At 41.4% G+C, this 20,281-nt stretch overlaps 1 protein-coding gene across 3 annotated transcripts in view; it reads right to left on the minus strand.

Moving 5' to 3' along the window:
- The window catches only part of KLHL3 (kelch like family member 3), a 135,929-nt gene that overhangs the window by 86,624 nt on the left and 29,024 nt on the right, over positions 1 to 20,281 (minus strand). For 2 of the 3 annotated variants that reach the window (XM_049873707.1, XM_049873706.1), the window contains 2 exons: positions 14,817 to 14,923; positions 2,686 to 2,807 (listed from right to left, as the gene is read on the minus strand). In XM_049873707.1, the coding sequence (XP_049729664.1) occupies positions 2,686 to 2,807; positions 14,817 to 14,923 (229 nt within the window). Of the gene's footprint in view, positions 1 to 2,685; positions 2,808 to 14,816; positions 14,924 to 20,281 lie in introns of those variants that run through there. The other variant, XM_049873708.1, reaches the window with a different exon arrangement.

Raw genomic sequence — 20,281 nt, forward strand, 5'->3', positions numbered from 1 at the left:
ATTCTCAATTCCTGGGCACCTACATTCTGGCAACTACCACCTTTGCTTAGCCATCTGTCTCCACCTTCAGACTATGTGCTCCTCAGGGAAACAGCCTGCCACAAGTTCTAAATACTTTACCTATATTAATTCCTTTAATCCTCACAGCAACCCTTTGAGTACTATTATTATGCCCATATTACAGATGAGGACAACGAGGCAAAGAGAGGTTAAATAACTTGCTCAGGGTCACACAGGTAGGAAATGGTGGAGCCAAGATTTGAACACGAGCAGTCTAACTTACAACCACCCAATAATGGGTACTATTATGATCACTATTTTAGAGATGAGAAAACTGACCCTTGAGGCAGAGTGGGGGTGTGGGGGAAGCTCTGGTAGGAGGCAGGAAAAGCAAGCCAGAGGGTGGCAGGGTATGTGTCTTCTCTGGCCAGGGACCTGGCAGGAACCAGGAGGTCACTGAATCCCATGCCCTCACTTTACAGATAGAAAAACTGGGACCCTGCAAAGGGCTAGAATAAGAGAACTTTGAACTTTGTGAATTAATGGCAAAGCTGAGGGTCGGATCCAGGTCTCTCATCATATTCAATTCCTGCTTCATCGCTCTTTGTGCATGTCCTCTGAACCTGCATATCTTCTTTACTCTGGCCCCCTGCCACCAATCCCACAAAGTGGTTACAAAAAGCAATTGTGAAGCCATTTTCCCCAGAGTCCTCTGATTGGGCTAGCTGCTGCTGTCTGCTTTAAGATAATCGATTTTGTAAACTAATTTTAGAGAGATCAACTACTGGGTTAGGCCGAAGTTGCAAAGATAAATATCTAGCCAGGCAATAAAGACCCAGAATGGAACATCTTCTAATTATCCAAGTTTGTAAACACTTTGTACTTTACCAGAAAAAAAATGTTATTAGATACATGATGAGAAGGGAGAAGAAAGCTAAAATTATTTCTTCAAAAACAGGCTCAGAATTCACCTCTTTGACTAGCTCCACCCAAATCCAATCATACAATTCTACAGCCTCCTCACACTCTTGCTCTCAATTTATACTAAATTACTTTGCACTTACTGTTTTTGCCCAAAAGTCATTCAGCTGTTTGAACTCTACTACAGACCTAGTATGTAACCAATGCACTGCCCACCCATTTTCATGGGGGGACTAGACCAAATGACTGTAGAAATTATACAACCCAAGAGACTGTCTCAGGGACGAGAGACAAAGACAAGCTCTACCATGGGTAGGCTCTGCAGGCCCAGATGAAATGTTCCTCACACTGTCTATGCCCTGACCCCTTATGAGTATCAGTCACCATACTAAGCTAACTCCTGCTTGTCCTGAAGGCCTCGGCTTAAACCTTATCTCTTAAAAGAGCCCTTCCCAGACCCCTTCTTCCATTCAAATTGAGTTCCCCTGATATTCTCACTCATTGTACAATGTTCTTTTCCTTCAAAGGGTTTATCACAATTTGTACACAGGCATTACTTGTATGTGTATTTGATGAACATCTCTCTTCACCACTAGACTCCACAAGGGCAGGTAAAGGAAAATCACCACTAGTCACTGCTACAACCACAGTGCCCAAGACTGGCATGTAACAGATGCTCAAACATTTGGGCTGAATTGAATGAATGAACTATTATCAATTCAGCCTCCCAAGTACTTCCATCCTAGAAAAAGGGGTGGTGGTCTGGATAAGGGAAATAGGTATTTTGTTCTCTGGAGAGGTATATGCCTCACAATAAATAACTAAGGTAGTGTTGTGCTTTAAAAAGAAAAAACTCTAATTAAATAAAAGGATCTTTAAGAACAAGAAACAGCATATCCTGTGTCTGTGTTTAGCCCAGTGATTTGTAAGACTTGAGAGAGGGCCACACCCTCAACTATCTCCCCTACTGCAGATGATGCTGATGCCTCATGTTCCCATAGTAAAGATGCACACCTTAGGGTGAAGCATTATCTTTGCTGGCCCCTTTCATCACCCTGGTGGCATAGTGGTTAAGTGCCATGGCTGCTAACCAAAGGGTCAGCAGTTCAAATCTGCCAGGTGCTCCTTGGAAACTCTATGGGACAGTTCTACTCGTCCTATAGGATCGCTATGGGTCGGAATTGACTTGACGGCACTGGGTTTGGTTTGGTTTTGGTTCCAGATGGCTGAGGGTGAAGGCAGGGCAGTGAAAAGAACAAAAGGGCACAACGTATTTCACAACCTCATAGTCCTACTGAGGCTCAGTCCTGGTGCTTGGCACCAAAGAGTGCTCAGAGACATTTGCTAGACTAACGTTGAAACAGGAACAAATTTTAAAGCCTCACAATCCAATACTCTAAATCCCTGAGATGAGATGACAACCTGGGGAGAGCTAGGTCAACCAGGCTCCTTGTTCTTCCTTCACCAAGATTTTGAACTGGCATGAGTTAAAGACTTTGTCCTCTGGAAGTTCAAGCTCACTTGCAGGTAATATAACCTAGTGGTTAAGAGTATGGGTTTCAGAGTCAGCCAGGCATGAGTATGAGAGTCAGTTCACCTACCTCGGGCCATGTGATCCAAAGCAAGTCACCTGGCCTCTTTGGAGCTTTAGTTTCCTCTTCAGTTACACACTGAGTTATTGTGAGAGTTAAATGAAATAATGCATGTAAAACAGTGGGCACTGACTGTACAGTACACTGAGCTACTAGCGGGGGCTGGGTTTACCTGGACATTCTCTTCAGTCACCTCAATTTCAGCAGTATAGATGTAGTCAATCAGCTTACTCAGTGTCTGCCCATCCACATCCTTGATTTCAATCTTCTTAGCTTTACTCTCAGACATGTCACCTACAGTTCAAAATAAAAACAAAATAGACATGAACTTGGTGCCTAGGGTACGCTTAACTTTCACTTGGCCTCCTTGCCTTATCTGTGCTCCAGGAGGCAGCAGAAGAGAACCATGCTCTGAAAAGGATAAACCAGCTGACATCAAGGCCACATCAACTTTGGCCATATGATCATTTGCAAATCCAAGATTACGTATTCCCTGCTCCACCTACTGCCCATTTCAAAATGAAGGCAAATCTGTGCAATAATTCATTCAACCAACATTGACTGCGAACTTCTACACATAGAGCTAGGCAAAGCAAACAAGACATAGCATCTGTCCTCAAGGAGCACAGGTATATAAAAATATTTATAGATGTGGCAAAAGCTTAGTAGAGGTATACACAAATCCTGATAACAACAACAAAAAAAAACATTTACTGAGTGTTAATTATGGCCCTTGGTGCTGCAAATGGTTAATACACTCGGCTGCTAACCAGATGGCTGGAGGTTCGAGTCCATTCAGAGGCACCTCGAAAGAAAAGCCTGGTGATCTACGTTGGAAAAATCAGCCACTGAAAACCCTATGGAGCACAGTTCTACTCTGACATATGTGGGGGTTGCCATGAATTGGAGTCGACTCAATGGCAACCAGGTTTTTGGATAATTACAGCCAGGCTCTATACCAAGCACTTTAAACTGTGGCCTCTTTTAATCCTTACAACAACTTATGAGGTTTATTAGTTCTATACCCATTTTATAGACGAGGAAATTGGGGCATGGGAGGGTAAGTAATTTATTGCATTGACAGTCATACATCTAGGAAGAGGCCAAGCTGGGGTTGAAACCCAGAGAGTCTGACTCTAGAGCCCACACTTGTAACCATTACACTATACTAAATCTCAAAAAAGTGGAGAAGGGAGCAAAAAACCCTGCCTGGCAGGTCTGGAAAGGCATCCTAGTAAAAAATCACATTTAAGCTGGGTATCAGAGAATGAAGACGTGTTCAATAGGCAGCAAAGGTGAGGAAGGATGATCTGAATGTAGGAAACATACGTATAAAGGAGGAAAGTGCTAAAATGATGAATCTGGGGAATGGTGAGAGGCTGGTGTGGCTGGTGCATAAGGGTGACAGAAAAAGCAAGAAAGCTGGAAGATAGATAGGGGCCAGGACGTGCAGAGCCCTGTAAGCCATACAGATTAATGTAGACTTTATCCTAAGGGTAATGAAGCACCATTGAAAGCCTTTAAACAGAAAAGTGACATCAACATATGGGTATTTTTGAATGAAATTTTGAATGCAGGGTGGAAGCAGAATCAGAAGCTGGGAGACCAGTTGGGAGGCCCTGATAACAGTCCAAAAAAAAGTGGATGGGGGCCTGTGACCTAGGGCAGCGACACCACCACATTTCCATAGTCAGGCCCTGTATTTTAGCCTGTCCTCTACACAAAACACACAGGTTTATCTAGCCAGGCTCATTCAACAAGAGCTGCTGATTTCAGAAGAAAAAGAGATGGAAGATATGTGTCTTTGCAGACTGAAATAAAAGATAGCCTGACTGCAAGAAATAAGAGATTTGGAAGCCTTATATGAGTGTGAAAACAGAGCTGGGAGAGTTGTTTTCTCTCTGTGGAATTTGTGTACCAGAGCCAAGAAACTACAGTACAGCATGTGGGCTGAAGACACCCACCTCCAAGCTGCATGAACTGTACGTGATTCTTCACCAATCCACAGTCCTATCCTGACATAGTTCTAGATCTGAAGGGCTCTGGAACAGAGAGGAAAGGGGGAAAAAAAATTCCAAACCCTGCCTTTTCCCCTCACTGCCAGATCAGGTGGACCAGAAACCCCACTCTATTTTCTCTTCTCTTTGGCTGCCGGAAGGTCTGAAGTTACCAGTGAAAGTCCTCAACACAAAGAGCCTAGGGACAGGGTGAAGAGGGGAAGAAGAAACAGAAAAAATATGGTAGATTCCTCCCCTACCCATAAGCCAGGCTTTCACTTTCTCTCTTGCGTTTATTCCAAGATACATAACCAAAAACATGAATACACAAAGAAATCAAAGCTAAACTTATCTCTCTAAACAGATATTAGAAGGTTCATTAATGAGGGTCCAATGGGTAATTAGGTTACAAAAAAGTAATCAAAGATAACCAATTCTTAGGTTAAGAACTTGAGCTTTAAAAAATAAGACTAATGGAGCTATGGAGGGTGGATGAACCCCTGAAACTATTTCCCTGAGATGATCTTTAAACGTTAAACCAAAAACATCCCTTCAAGACATCTTAAAACAGAACAACAGTTTAGCTTAACTAGTGGAAAAAACAAAAAAGGTCTGTCTTGAGCACTGTACTCTTTTAAGAACCATCTATATGGGATCAGATTGACAATGGCAGCTCAAAAGATTAGATAGGAACCTTAGGGGGCAGTGAATTTATGTTAATGAGGGAGGAACAACTCAGAAAAGGAGGGTGAGAATAGTTGCACAACTCAAAGAATGTAATCAGTGTCACTAAATTATGCATGTAGAAACTGTTGAATTGATGTATATTTTGCTGTGTATATTCTCAATAACAATAAAATAAATTAAATTTAGGGGGAAAAAAAAAAGTACAACTTTACTTGGAGGAACAGAGTGATCTGGAAGCTTTCATGTGAATCTGAAAATACAGCCTGGGCTCTCTGTGGAGTTTGGGCATGCGAGCCAGGTTAGGGTTTTATAACTTTGGGGTAAACAAATGGAAACTCCTGAAATGGTAGGCAAATGTTTGTATAAATGTACATTGTTTGTTTGTTTGGTGTGGGGGGGAGGACGCAACAGATCATTTTTATCAGGTTCTCAAAGGGGTCTCTGACCTAGAAAAGGTTAAGACACAGTTTTCTAGAATGTAGTCCTTTGGGAAATACTTCTGCTTCTTTACACAACACCGAAATTTCTGATTTCCTCCGTTAAGTTCACATAGTTTTAATAAGCAAGAAAAAAATGATGTGGAAGAAAAGCTAGGGCCTCAATGACATCGGCCATCTCCTAAGAGAACCCCCATGTAGGAAACTGGAAACCTGAATAAGTCATACAGACTCATAGAATTCGATCTTATTATCGCTTATGAATCAGCAAAAATGACTACACCAAACTAAAACTTCAGCTTAAACAAACACTGAAAATGGTAGTAATAATAGCTGTTGCTGTGTGCCAGGTCCTCTGCTAAGGGTTTATATACATTACTACATTAATCCTCACAACAACCCCAGGATTAAGATGATACTACTTCTATTTACAAATCATAGAATTGGAGTTCCAAGAGGTATTTACATGTAGCCAGTAGAAGGCAGCACTGGGATTGAACTTCAGCCCAGCTCCAGACCCCATGCAGTTTCTAACAAGTCCCTCTGCAATTTAAACATGACCGTAACTAATGACCTTGATAAAAGTATTCCCAAACTCGAGGACTTGGTCCAAATTCTGACAACTTAGTACTTAATGCCTAGCAAGCAAGAACCAAAAGGGCCGGGGTCTTATTAAGCTTATTTGCTGTGGCATCCTCAATACCTAACACAGGTCTTGGCATATAATAAGCACTTAAAAAATACGTTTTGACAGGAAGGGGAAAAGAGAAAAAAGGAGGCTTTCTTTTGACATCTCGAAATTCTATTGTTGTTGTTAGGTGCTGTCGAGTCGGTTCCGACTCATAGCAACCCTATGTACCACAGAACGAAACACTGCCCATAATTCCTGAGGCGGAGAAAGCAGCAAAGGCTTGGTGATTCTTGCTCATTCACTCACTTCTAATGCTCTGACAACGTATTTCTAGAAAATGGAACATGGGCCCTGTAAGTCCTTCAATTTTTAAAGCCAACCCAAGAGCCCCCTCTCTCCTGGATTTTCCTAAAAGGCCTGGCCCAGCCACCTGTCGCTATGAACTTTCAGAGAATGTCTGCCAGTTGTCACTTCCACCTTCTGCTTGGTCATCTTGTCCTGTTCTTCCAAATGTAACATGATCTACAGATATTTGTTCATTAATTCATTCACTCATTCAAGAAACATGTATCAAACATATCCAGACATGCCAAGCACTGTGCTAGGCCCAGAGAACACAATGGGAAACGAGTCATGGCCCTGCCTTCATGGAATTCAGTCTAGTGGAAAGATAAGTAAAGCCACAATTATAAAGAGTGAGCTAAGTGCTAGACAAGTGGGCTCAGCCTGAAAGGCTCTTAAGTCACGGATTCCTGCATCCTGAGTATATGAAACCATTAGCACGCAAGAGCACATATTTGCTTTTCTGGCAAGACAGTCTATTATTTTCATCTGATTGATCCACAATGGCTAAGAACCACTGATCTAAGTTGAGATCTGAAGGAGGAGTCACAGCTATTCAGAAGAGGAGTGAGTATAAAGGAAGAGCATTCCAGGCCGAGGGAAAAACATGTGTAAATATCTGGAGGTAAGAAAGAGCATGACCTGTTCTGGGATACCTGAGAAATTCAGTCTGGCTACAGCACGGCACAAAAAGTGAGGGATGGTGAGATGAGGCTGGAGATATAAGCAGGGTCTGGACTACAAGGTCCTCTAAATCGTTTAGACTTCATCCTACAGGCAATGGGGAGCTGCAGTGTGGAAAATGGATGTGGGGAATAAAACAGGAGGCAAGGTGACTAATTAGAAGGCTGCTGCAGTAAATCAGGTGAGAGATGATGGTGGCCTGGACTAAGGGACTTGAACTTCTTTGAATTCTCAGACTCTACCTTAGGGCCTTGCATCTAGCAGTCTTTGATAACCATGGAGAGCCTAGGACAGTAAGCAACCTCACAGCTCTATTTGGTATTAAGTGTCCAAGTCATTGTTCTAGATCCTAGAGAACATATTATATGAACATTGAGGTCTTTTTAGGTGAAACATCAACAAAGGGGAGAAGGAGGGAGGAGGTGAGACTTGAAGAATGAAAGGGGAATGTTTTTCACTATCACAGGAGACTTGGGAGGTTGAGAAAATCACTAGTTCATCTTCTTCAGGTCATTAGTATAAAACCCAACCCAATTATTCTGTAAAAGAAGCCTCAGGAATGAGAAAGGAATGGTAGATTGTCTGGCAGGTCTCTCTGAAGAACTGTTGCTAAACCGCAAACCACCCCTACAAAGTTTTATGTCCTTAAAGGGAAGAAAAAGGTGTGTTCAAGAATCCTTACATTATAGAATTCTTCCTCACTCCTAACTTGAATTCTTACAGCTGCAAATTAGCTTCATATCCTGAGTGGAAAGAAAACACAAGGTCCTTATCCTTTGCATAAGGATCCTTCACGTGTGTTTAGATGGTTATTAAACTTTCCTTCCTCCAATCTTCATCTCAGTCCTAACGTCTGGGTTGCCAATTCAGTTGTCTAGAGCTGAGCGCGAAGGCCTAATCATACATTAACTTCACATGAGAGAGAGAAATGCCACCTCCTTGAATCCTGCCAGTGGGGCTTAAAGTCAGGAAGAAATGGCGTGTACAGTTACATGAATGTTCAAACCAACCCTAATCACCATCAGGGCAGCATCCTTCCAGCCACCCCTCACATCCACAAGAGTCTTGGAAACGATAAGTGCTCTACAAATAATAAGAATACATTTTATTAAGTACTTGCTCTGTGATGGATGCCTTATACCCATTACCTGCATTTCTTTCCTAGTTATATTATCCCAATCTCATGGATACGAAAACTGAGGATCACAGAGGTTAAATGAATTCCCCATACACCTATTAAGTGCTGGAGTCAGGATCTCCCAATGCAACCTGGCTTTACCACTCCTGTGTTTAATCCTTAGCAAAGAGGCCTCCACAACACCAACTCCCACCTCCTCTACGAACATTCATAAAACATTCCGTACCAATGGTGATCCCCAGTCTGGATTTCAAGCCTGATATACTCTAAGCCCAGACAAGTTGACCCCAGACCAGCTCAGTCAAACCAGCTGCACCTTAATGGGAGATTGGTGGATGGCTAAATAGTGGGCTCTCTTCCTAGGCTCTACATAGTCCTCCGTTGAACCACAATCCAGATCACTTCTTGAAAAAAACCTCACCATTTAACCATTTAACCCATTTATGGGTTAAATACTACTTAACCCATAAAAAGAAATGAATTCCTGCTACATACTATACCATGAATGAATGTTGAAAACATTATGTTGAATGAAATAAGTCAATCACAAAAATACGAATACTGTATGATCCCTCTTATATGAAATAACAATAGGCAAATGTGTCGAGATCAAAGTTTATTAGTGGTGACCAGGGGTGGGAGGGACAGGGAAAGGAGGAGTCATTGTTTAGCGAGCACTGAGTTTCTGTTTATGGTGATGAGAAATTTGACAACAATTATGAGTAATGGTTGCACAACATAACTAAGGTAACTGATATCACTAAATTGTACACCTGAAAAATGTTGAATTGGCAAATGTTCAGTTATATATTTTTTATAATAACTTTTTCTAAAAAAGAACAACATATAAGACACTGTACCCCTCACTCTCCCAAATCTGGGTCTCCAAAGCAACAAAAGGATACCTGATTTTGATGTGATATGTTAGGGGCAGGAACATGAAACCCTATGTCACTGTTTTTCAGCCCAAAGGAGACCACCTCTGGAAGACAGTCACACGGAAGGTGAGGCCATTACTCCTTAATCCCAGGCAGGCCCACATGCTGCCATCCCCTTTTTCTGAACTATTCTACCCAATCCTTGACTCCTCAGGGGCAAAATCTCAGAAACCAGGCTCTATCTGCTACTACTACTACTACTCCACAGCCTCCCTCGAGGCCCACTTTGTCCAAAGAAAGGATTAGATTCCCTTGTCCCCTTCCCTCCCTGCCCCATTGCCTTAGGTTAATCTTGCTGAGCTGCATGTTATGTGAAGTTCTTCAAAGACATTAAGACACCATGCAAACATTCAAAACACAGTCACAGAAAGGATGCAGAAAGGATGCCATAAACGTTCTATGGAATGAGTGGATACATGGGAGGTGAGCGAATGAGTGGCCCTCATTGTTCTCCTTTGTGGATCATCAGTGGCCACTCAAATTCCAAGCCACTTGCCTCTTACACCCAGCACATCCCTGACCTCTACATTGTATTGTCACTTACCATATGTTTAAAGACACCAGTTGAGCATCAGCCTAAATCTAATAAAAACAAGACAGTAACTCTTCTTAAAAAAAAAAAAAAAAAAAGACCTAATCAACCACTGCTTATGGTACATGCAATAGAACCAGAAGAGTGGGACAGCTCACTCCCAGGGCTTCATTTGGGGTGAAGCCCAAATGTCTTTTTAGGAATAATGTTGGGATAAGACCCTGAGCCCACATATTCTTTAGACTTCTCTTCCTTTAGACCTATAAAATGGGGAACTTTTAAAAAGTATTTACTTGCCATGTAGGTCAAGGACACATACAGAAGACAAATGCCATAGTACACAGGACCCATAGAAAAGGCCATGATAAAAAGAAAGGAAAACTGACTATGCTATTTTGGGAAAATTGTTACCCCTGGGATGGAGGTACTGGCTGGTGGGGAGGGGACGGAGGAGGTGAACCTGGCATCTTACGTATTCCATACCTATAGCAAAAAGATGAGCTGATCACAGCACTGTTGGCCTCTCCAGTCTTACTGTGCTGAAGGGAACGAAGGGCAGTTAGGTTGACTGCCCATGCCTGATCTTCTCACAGGCTAGCTGCGTTTGGACACTCTCCGGTGGGCACTCAGACCTCTGTTTCACATTTATTCCAAGTTATTGTGGGCAAGACATGGTCAAGGATTGTGGAGCTGGTATTTGGAACCACCACAGCACATCTGGGCAACATGAGCTCAAAGGACAAAAAATTAAAAACACTTTGAGCCTGAGTAAAAGATTCTAACCACATTCAACTTGAAAAAACCACGCCATCAATTGGTCTCAACCCACCTGGATCAAAGGAGAATGAAAAACACCAAAGACACAAGGTACTTATGAGCCCAAGAGACAGAAATGGCCACATAAATCAGAGACTACATCAGCCTGAGACCAGAAGAACTAGATGGTGCCTGGCTATAACCGATGACTGCCCTGATAGGGAACACAACAGAGAATCCCTGATAGAGCAGTAGAGCAGTGGGATGCAGACCTCAAACTCTCGTAAAAAGACCAGACTTAATGATCTGACAGAGACTAGAAGGACCCTGGAGGTCATGGTCCCCAGACCTTCTCTTAGCCTGAGGCTGGAACCATTCCCAAAGCCAATTCTTCAGACAGGGATTGGACTGGACTATAAAACAGAAAATGATACTGGTGAGGAGTGAGCTTCTTGGTTCAAGCAGACACATGAGATTAAGTGGGCAGCTCCTGTCTAGAGGGGGGATTAGAGAGCAGAGGAGGACAGAAGTTGGCTGAATGGACATAGGAATACAGGGTAGAAAGAAGGAGTGTGCTGTCTCATTAGAGGGAGAGCAACTAGGAGTATATAGCAAGGTGTATACAAATTTTTGTATGACAGACTGATGATGTATAAACTTTCACTAAAAGCACAATAAAAATTTTTTAAAAAGAAAACCATGTATATGTTGTTTTCCTTTTGACCTTAAACACGCCAATAGAAATGGACTTAACAATAGTCAGCTAGGCCTTTTCATTACTCCTTTTATGTATTTTGAACCTGAACCTAATAATTAGAGCAAAATTTTGCAATGTTACTGATTTGTTTTGTACCTGTGTGGTTAAGTGCTCGGCTGCTAACCGAAAAGTCAGCGGTTGGAACCCAGCAGCCACTCCACAGGGGAAAGATGTGGCAGTCTGCTTCTGTAAAGATTTACAGCCTTGGAAACCCTATGGGGCAGCTCTACTCTGTCCTATAGGGTCACTATGAGTTGGAATTGACTTGACAACAATGGGTTTGGTTTTTGGTTTACCAAGACTTAAGCAAAGCCAAGGGACTCCAAACAATACATAAATCTTGTATATTGCTGATAGGAGCATAAGCTGGTATAACTGTTCTGGAGGGCAACTTGGCATGTGTGTCAGGAGTCTTAAAATGTACATACCCTTTAACCAAGTAGTTCTTATTCTAGAAATATGTTCTAAGGAAATAATCAGGAACATAAATAAAAATTAAGATACAAAGATGCCCATTATAGCATCATTTATAATGGCAAAATATTAGAAAGAACTATAATTTACAACAAATAAGGAAACCATTTTTGAATTAGGATACATTCATATGATTGAAACTTACAAAGCCATTTAAAATTATGATGTAAAGTGATTTCTTTGACATGTAAAGATATTTATGACATATTGCTAAATTCAATTCAACAAATATTTGTCGAGCACCTAGTAAGAAGATCATGCTAGACAGTGAATAAAAAAGTACAGTTCATGTCCTCATAAAGCTTATCACTGATCTAGAAAATCATATATTGAACAAGTAATCAGATGAGGAGCATTGCTAAAGAGAACCAAAAGGTACCATGAAAGCAAAGAACAAAGGGATTTAACCTCATCCGGGGGAGGCATAGGAAGGCCTCCCTGTGGAAGTGATGCTTAAGCAGTGATGAAGGGTGAGTAGGGAATAGGAAGGCAAAGAGGCAGGGAGGAAAAACATCCAGAAAGATGAACAGCAAGTTTTTTAAATAAGTGTATCAAAAAGTCAAAAAAGACAAACTGTATATATAAAGTAATTTATGCAAAAAATATATTTTGTGTATGTATATATTTATAAACACAAAATCTGAAAGGATATAAAGAAAAATCTTATCTAAATGTTGTATTAGATATAATTTTTTGCTTTCCCCATCTTTTAATTTTTTTTTCTACAATGAACATATGTGAATAGCATTTAGATGGATGATAGATTTAAGAATGGATGGTTACCAGATTCAGTGGAAAGCCTGGGATACGCGTCACATTAGACTGCTTTCTTCTTTTGATTCTCTCCTTCCTTCAATTATTAGAATCCAAGACCTGCCCTGGGAAGCATCTTTTCTCCCAATTTCTAACATCACCTTGCTTTTGCTAAGGTACTTTCATTATGTCCCGAGGCAAGTTCATTAATGAAAATAAAGCCAACACTACATACAATTCATTGCAATGCCAGATTCCTCTCAACACTGATTTTTCCAAACCACACACACACACAAAGAATGATTGGCAGAGGTATATGTTGAAATTATAGCTAAAGACCTGTTGCAGACAAAATGAATTATTTTAAAAGGAAGAGAAATGGAAGGGGTAAGAAAAAACAGAAAAGAAACACCTTGCTACTAGGGTTTGAGACTACTCCAAAGAGAATGGGGCTCAAAATTTCCAGGTAGTAAAATAGCTTGTTTTCCAGGCTACACTATGAAAATTCCTGGCCCACGGCTCACTATGCAGCAACAGTGGTTTGTTCCACCCAGCAGAAGCACAGCTCCAAGCTGAGACCAGCTCCTTCACATGATGAGCCAAGGGGGACACGTGAGGAACTCCCAAAACACAAGAGCCATATCTCCCCGAAGAAGAACCACTCTTGCCCCACAGAGGCTGCATGCTGTATTAGGAAAAGAGTTACAGTCCACTCATCTAAAATGTACCCGCACTGACCCATTCTCGGCAAGCCCATGTCCATTCTTTAACCTTCTCTTATTCAGCGCCTCCTTTATACCAGGCCCTGTGTGTCGGGCACTAAGGAATCAACAATGACAAGACATGGTACGCAAGCACCCAAGCTCTACAATCAAATATGGGAGGCATTTTATTCACTCATTCAAAAAATATTTGAGTACCTACTGTGTGCCAGGTGTTCAGTATACAGTAACAAGTACAAGGCCCCTGTCCTCACAGAGTTTATATTCCAGTGGGGAGAAACAGAAAAACAGCACATAAGGAACCAACCACGATGATTTCAATAGTGATAAATATTATGAATATATATATATAAAGTCAAGTTATGAGATACAAAGAGACAGGGTGTTGAAACTATGGCTAGCGTGGTCAGAGGAGGCCTCTCTAAAGAGGAGACATTTGAGCAGGAAACTGTAGCTAATTATATGAGAAGCAGCCAATTAGATGAGAAGCCAGGGGATGGGCACTGCAGGCACACCAGAAAACAGACAAGAGTACACAGTGATAGTCACCACACTCAGAGTAAGCACAGAGTACTTGGTGAGCATGTAGAAGGGTCATCTAACCCAGTCTGGGGGTATCTCCAAGCTCAATCAGAAGTCTGGCCTCCTTCGGTCAGCAGTGATTTATGGAACATTACATGTCCTGTTCTAGGTAAGCTGTTGTGAGGAACTACAGACAGGAAGCTCAGCCCATGGGTTTCAGGGGATTCAGTCCCAGAATTAACACATACAGAATAGCTGAACAAGGCTATGTGGCATGCCAGGAAACAGGGAGTCCCTGAAAAGTTGGCCAAGGCACTGAAACTAAATGCCAAATGATAAGTATGCTTATGTCTTATCCCCCAAGCCCCAGTATCACTTCTCCCAAATCTCTTCCACACCCCTGAAAAGCCTAGAGGAGGCCCGTGGCCCCTGCTTTGAAGGAAGGGCTACGGAAGTACAAAATGTAGACCAGCTCACAGAGCACTGGATCAGAAAGTCAAGAGGCTAAGAGTCAGTCATCCATTGTGTGACAAATGGTAAGTCCTGTCTTTTCTCTCAGCATGTGTCCCCTACCTGCAAAATGAAGAGATCAAAAGGTCTGGGGATGACCTCAGGAATCTACATTTTTAACAAGCTCCTCACATGATTCTAATGCATGTTGAAGTTCGAGAACTAATGGGCTATAAAGGTTCTACCTCCTTTTACCTCACAGAGACCAAGTGGACAAAGGCCTAGATATGTGACTGGCCTGGCTGAGCTACGGTTCCATCAAGTCCTCCACAGTGCAAAGAAAAGTATCTGGGCACATACAAGCTCCTTAGGGTGAATTTCTTAGACTTCTCTTCCCTCCCTTTCCTCATGCCACCGCCCACAATGTTCTCCCAGTGGGGCTGCAGCCCCATAACTGTGAGCTACTGTCTGCCCTCACCATACCTGTGAACATCGCACAGAAGTAGGGGCTGCAGGCTGCCAGGACCACACGGTGGGCTTCAATCTCGACATCTTCTGCTACGATCATCACATCACACAACTGCTGCTTACTGTAAGACATCAGGGAGGGAACAAGTTGGGTCACAGCACGAACAATATCCACCCTCAACCATACAAAGGACAGGCTGTATCTCGAGTTAGGCAGGGCATGAACTCATCAACTTTTCCAAGTCCCCGATAAATCTGATATTTATGCTTTTCAATGGCACACAGAGAGATTCAACTATTCTGTGGCTGCAAATTCAGGGCCCCTTCATTTGTCTTCACCTCTCTGCTTCCCAACTCCATCAGCTCTGACTGAGGCTTAGGAGTAGTGGGAAAAGTTGGGGGCTGTCGGTGGAACGACTGAATGAATGCTGAGGAGCATGAGTATGCCGCTAAGGTGAGATGTCAGTGAGAGCAACAATTCCCCACGAGATCCACTACGTCCAGTATACTTGTAAGAGTCAAGCCAGATCGGCAGGACTCAGGTATTTCTTCTCCCACCCAGATTTAGCATTATCAGAGTCCAGGAAGACTTCCCCTGCACACAGTGTGCCCTAAAGACCTTGTGCAAAACCCAGTCATTGCAATTACCAAGGATATTGTAATTGTCTTTTTACTTGTTTTTCACCACTACTACACTGTGAACTCTGAAAGAAACTTGTCTTATTTACTATTTTACCCTAGACACCTGGTTGCATGCCTAGCACATGGAAGGCCTTAAATTTTTTAATAGATAAATGCATGAACGAAATGAGATCAATCCACACTCACAGACTGAGTGGATATTTGGCTGATCTGGAGATTGAAAGGATGCCACAAGGCACTGTAAACCCAAGAATTTTTCCTTCTTCAGCCTTCCATGTTTTTATGCCAGTCATTAATATAATAGTTAGCATTTACTGAGTTACATATGCCAGGTACTATTCTAAGCACTTCTTTACATATATTATTTCATTTAACCCTTCCTAAAATTCTTTAGAACATTGTTTGACATGCTTGCCTTGGACATGTCAACAGGAAGCATCAATCACTAGAGGAAGATACCATGTTCGGTGAGAACTAAAGGGTCAGTGATGGGAGACCCTCAATGGGATGAATTGGCACAACAGCCAAAATGATAGACTTGAACATGCTGGGAATTGTGAGAAAGATGCAGAACAAGGCAATTTTTTGTTCTGTTGCACATAAAGTTGCCATGAGTCAGAGTCAAACTCGATGACAGCTAAAAACAACTCTTTAAGATAGGGCTATTGCTATCCCCATATTACAGATAGGAAAACTGAGGCCCAAAGAAGTTGAATAATTTTCCTAAGGTCACACAGAAAGAGAGCAATGAAAATATGATTTGAATGCAGATAAAGAAACCCCAGAACCCATGTCTTGACTTCTATGGTAACCTGATCATCACCCTCCTTTGGATTAAAGCACTGGAGGTAGGAAGAAAGATAAAGAGGACAAACAGATTTCAACTGTGATCCACCGGCAGTGGACTTAACACACTATATTAGTTTGAGAAGTCTGAGGCCATGACTAGGTTTGGTGTGAGAATACTGAAACCAAGGAATGAGTTTGCTGTGGTTGACAGACAAAGAGAAGATATATGTTTTCCATCCCTGGTGTAGGACATTAAGCCATGGCTAACCATTAAAATATTTGTTCTGGTTCACTTATCAGAGGAATAGAATCATAAAGCCTGAGAAGGTTAGAGATCATCTGGTCTGTGATGCTCAGTGAAGTAAAGTGACTTGTCCAAAGCCACAGATACCTGAATCTTGAATCTAGTTCTCCTGACTCAGGATATAGTGCTCTTTCCACTGTAGCACAATGCCTCATGATTGGTTGACACTTAAATGGGAAAAGGCAAAAGACACGTTAGCTCTAACAGGGAAAGGTGGTTAAAAAAAAAAAAAAGTTCAGCACATAGACTAAGGCACAGTGAGGGGGCTCCTGGATAAGGTGAGGCCTCTGGACACCAAGAAGCAGAAACCAGGGGTGGAACTTCACCCTACAGTGTACTACAAGCCCCATACAACTTTATTAGAATAAACCACCTCAACTGGGAACAGTACTGGCTCTGCCCTAGCTGATGATGACAGTATGGACACAAGACCTCACCACAATCTTCTCACCTGTCTTAGCTACCTTCGGGACATATACCATGGAAACCAAATGGGATTGCACACGTCATCTTAGAACAGGCTGGTTTTTTAGTACAGTCAAAATTTACTTTAAAAATTTGTTCCTAATATGAATGGGCTTATCTTGAACATTTTTACTTCTATTGAGGATTTTAGGGAGAAAATGGAGTTATCGCTGCTTTTAAGGGTAACTTGGTTTATGGGGGGTTTTTTGTTTTATTTTGGCAACTAGTATTTCAATTAGGAAATTATTGACACAGATGGATCAGAAATGCTGAACAAATTTTCAGCGCTAAGTGCTGAACGAGCAAATGTCAGAGTGGAATATCTCGCACTTACCCAGAGTTGCTGACAATTCTTGAACGAATGGGAAAGGGACAACAAAGGAGGGGAATGAGGTTTAAGAAGCCACTTAAGCAAATTGCTGAGAGCAGTTCTGATGGGTGGGAAGTACATCTTAAGGACAGAGAAACTCAAAGTCTGGAAAGAAACAAGAGAAACGCACCAAAAACTCAAGGTGTGCTTTCCCCTGGGGAGTGAGAAAGTGGGAATGGGAAGCCTGTCTGCATACTAGAGACATCTCTATGCATCCACTCTGCATAGAAGAGGGACGAGGCAGTCCTGAAGCATGGCATGGCCGCTGAGCACTCCCATTCCATTTACCAGGACTCTATGAGATCCTTCTTTTCTGAGGCAATTGATTTTCAACAAGGGTACCAAGATAATTTAGCTGGGAAAGAATAGTCTTTTCAACAGATGGTGCTGGAACAACTGGATATTTACATGCAAAAGAATGAAGTTAGGCCTCAAACCATATATTAAAAATTAACTCAAAATGGATCAAAGACCTAAATGTAAGTGCTAAAATTATTAAACTTTTCCAAGGAAATATAGGGATAAGTCTTCATGACTTTGTATTAGGTAATAGCTTCTTAGATTTAACACCAAAAGCACAAACAACAGAAAAAAATAAAAGATAAGTTAAATATCATTAAAATTAAAAACTTTTGTACTTCAAAGAACACCATCAAGAAAGTGAAAAGACTACCCACAGAATTGAAAACTTTCACAAATCATATATCTAACAAGGAACTCATACCTAGAAATATAAAGAACCATTACAACTCAACAAGAAAAAGGACAAATAACCCAATTAAAAAATTAGCAAAGGACTTGACTAGACATTTCCCTAAAGAAGATATACGAATGGCCAATAAGCACATGAAACGATGTTCAACATTGTTAGTCACTAGGGAAATGTAAATTAAAACCATAATGATACCACTTCCTACCCATTAAGATGGCTATAATCAAAAAGATAGATAATAACAAGTGTTGGCGAGACTGTTCAGAAATCAGAACCCTCATACACTGCTAGTGGAAATGTAAAATGGTTCAGCCACTTTGGAAAACAGTTTGCCAGTTCCTCAAAAGGTAAAATATAGAGTTATCATATGACCCAGCAATTCCACTTCTAGGTATATACCCAAAAGAAATAAAAATATGTTTGCACAAAAACTTGTACATAAATGTTCACAACAGCATTATTCATAATAGCCAAAGGGTAGAAACAACTCAAACGTCCGTTAACTTATGAATGGATAAATAAAAGGCGGTATACTCATACAAAGGGAACGAAGTGACGGAATGGGGAGTTGTTGCTTAATGGATACAGCGTTTCTGTTTGGGGTGATGAGGATGAGAAAGTTTTGGAAACAAACAGTGGTTATAGTTACACAATGCTGTGAGTGTGATTAAAGCCACTGGATTGTACACTTGAAAATGGTTAAAATGGCAAATTTTTTTTGTTTATATTTTATCACAACAACAACAAAATAGGAATGAAGTACTGATGCATACTACAACATGGATTGACCTTGAAAACATTATGCTAAATGAAGAAGCCAGCCACAAAAGGCCACATATTGTATGATTCCATTTATATGAAATGTCCAGAATAGGTAAATCTATACAGACAGAAAGTAGATTAGTGGTTGCCTAGGGTGGAGGGGGGGCAATGAGGATATTGGGATGGGTAGGTGACTGCTAAAGGGTATAAGATTTCTTTTTGGGGTGATGAAAATATCCTGAAAAGGTTGTGATGATGGTTGTGCAACTCTGTGAATACACCAAAAGCCTTAAAATTGTAACTCTGAATGGGTAAACTGTAGAGTATATGAATTATAGCTCCATAAAGTTGTTACAAAAATAAATAAATACAGAAAACAATGTGCTAAGATGTAATGAAGGCATAGTTGCAGACCATCCAAAAAAAAAGATGAGGGTGGAGAACTGTTTGCACTGGTGAAATGAGAGGTTAAAACAATCAAGATGAGACTGGCAAGAATGTGGATTCTATATACTCATTGATTGCTCCATCCCGCCAGCCCCCTCTTTTTCAGGACTGGTCAGGGTGTTCTGTTCTAAGAAGGGACCACTTCCCCACTTGCTGGCTGGATGGTAAGTCAGAAGCCAAACAGCCATTAGGGCTCTGCTGCCAAGAAGTAGTTGTGGTCTGACCAGAGCAGAGAAGTAAAGTGCAAAAGGAGGAGGAAGGCTGGGTGGTTACCATGCCAACAGCCCATTCTCTATGCTGGAATTAAAAAGAATAGGAAACTCGTGAATTCCGTGATTCATAAATTGCAAAGAACATGTGCGCCTGAGCTAAAATAGCTTAAAATCGAGTGGTGGGGGGATGTAAAAACCATGTAAAAAATAACCCCAGGTCCCTGGAATATCATGTAACATTTCATTAGCTTAATCCATGGATGGCAAAATGCTTTAATCCAGGCCCACATCAAAACAAAGTATGTCCCAGCCTCTCTCTAGTTCCCATCAAACTCACCCAAATCAATGGTATCTATTCAGGCCCCATTTCTCTCCCTGCCTCGCCATTCCACTCCAGTTTTTAGAAACTAGCCACTTAAGTACTTATCAAACACTTAGAATTTTATATATCCTTTGAACCCCACTAGAATGCTCGCTTCATTGAGGGCGGCAATTTCATTCTCTTATTTACTGACATATTCCTGTAACCTAGCACAGTGTTCAGCACATCATCATAATAACAGCCAACATTTACATGATGCTCACTGTGTGCCAGGGCCTCACAACAATACCTAAGGAGTAGGTGTTATTATCATGATGATACATAATAAATGCTTGTTGAATTTGCGGCTATTGAAATCAGCAATTCAACTTCTAGGAATTAATTCTACAGAAATATCATAGCCATGGATGCGCACAGGTATTTAACAACATGTATGTACTGTCTCTGTCCTAAGC

This window comes from Elephas maximus, chromosome 2, assembly GCF_024166365.1.
Source record: "Elephas maximus indicus isolate mEleMax1 chromosome 2, mEleMax1 primary haplotype, whole genome shotgun sequence".
Classification (NCBI taxonomy): domain Eukaryota; kingdom Metazoa; phylum Chordata; class Mammalia; order Proboscidea; family Elephantidae; genus Elephas; species Elephas maximus.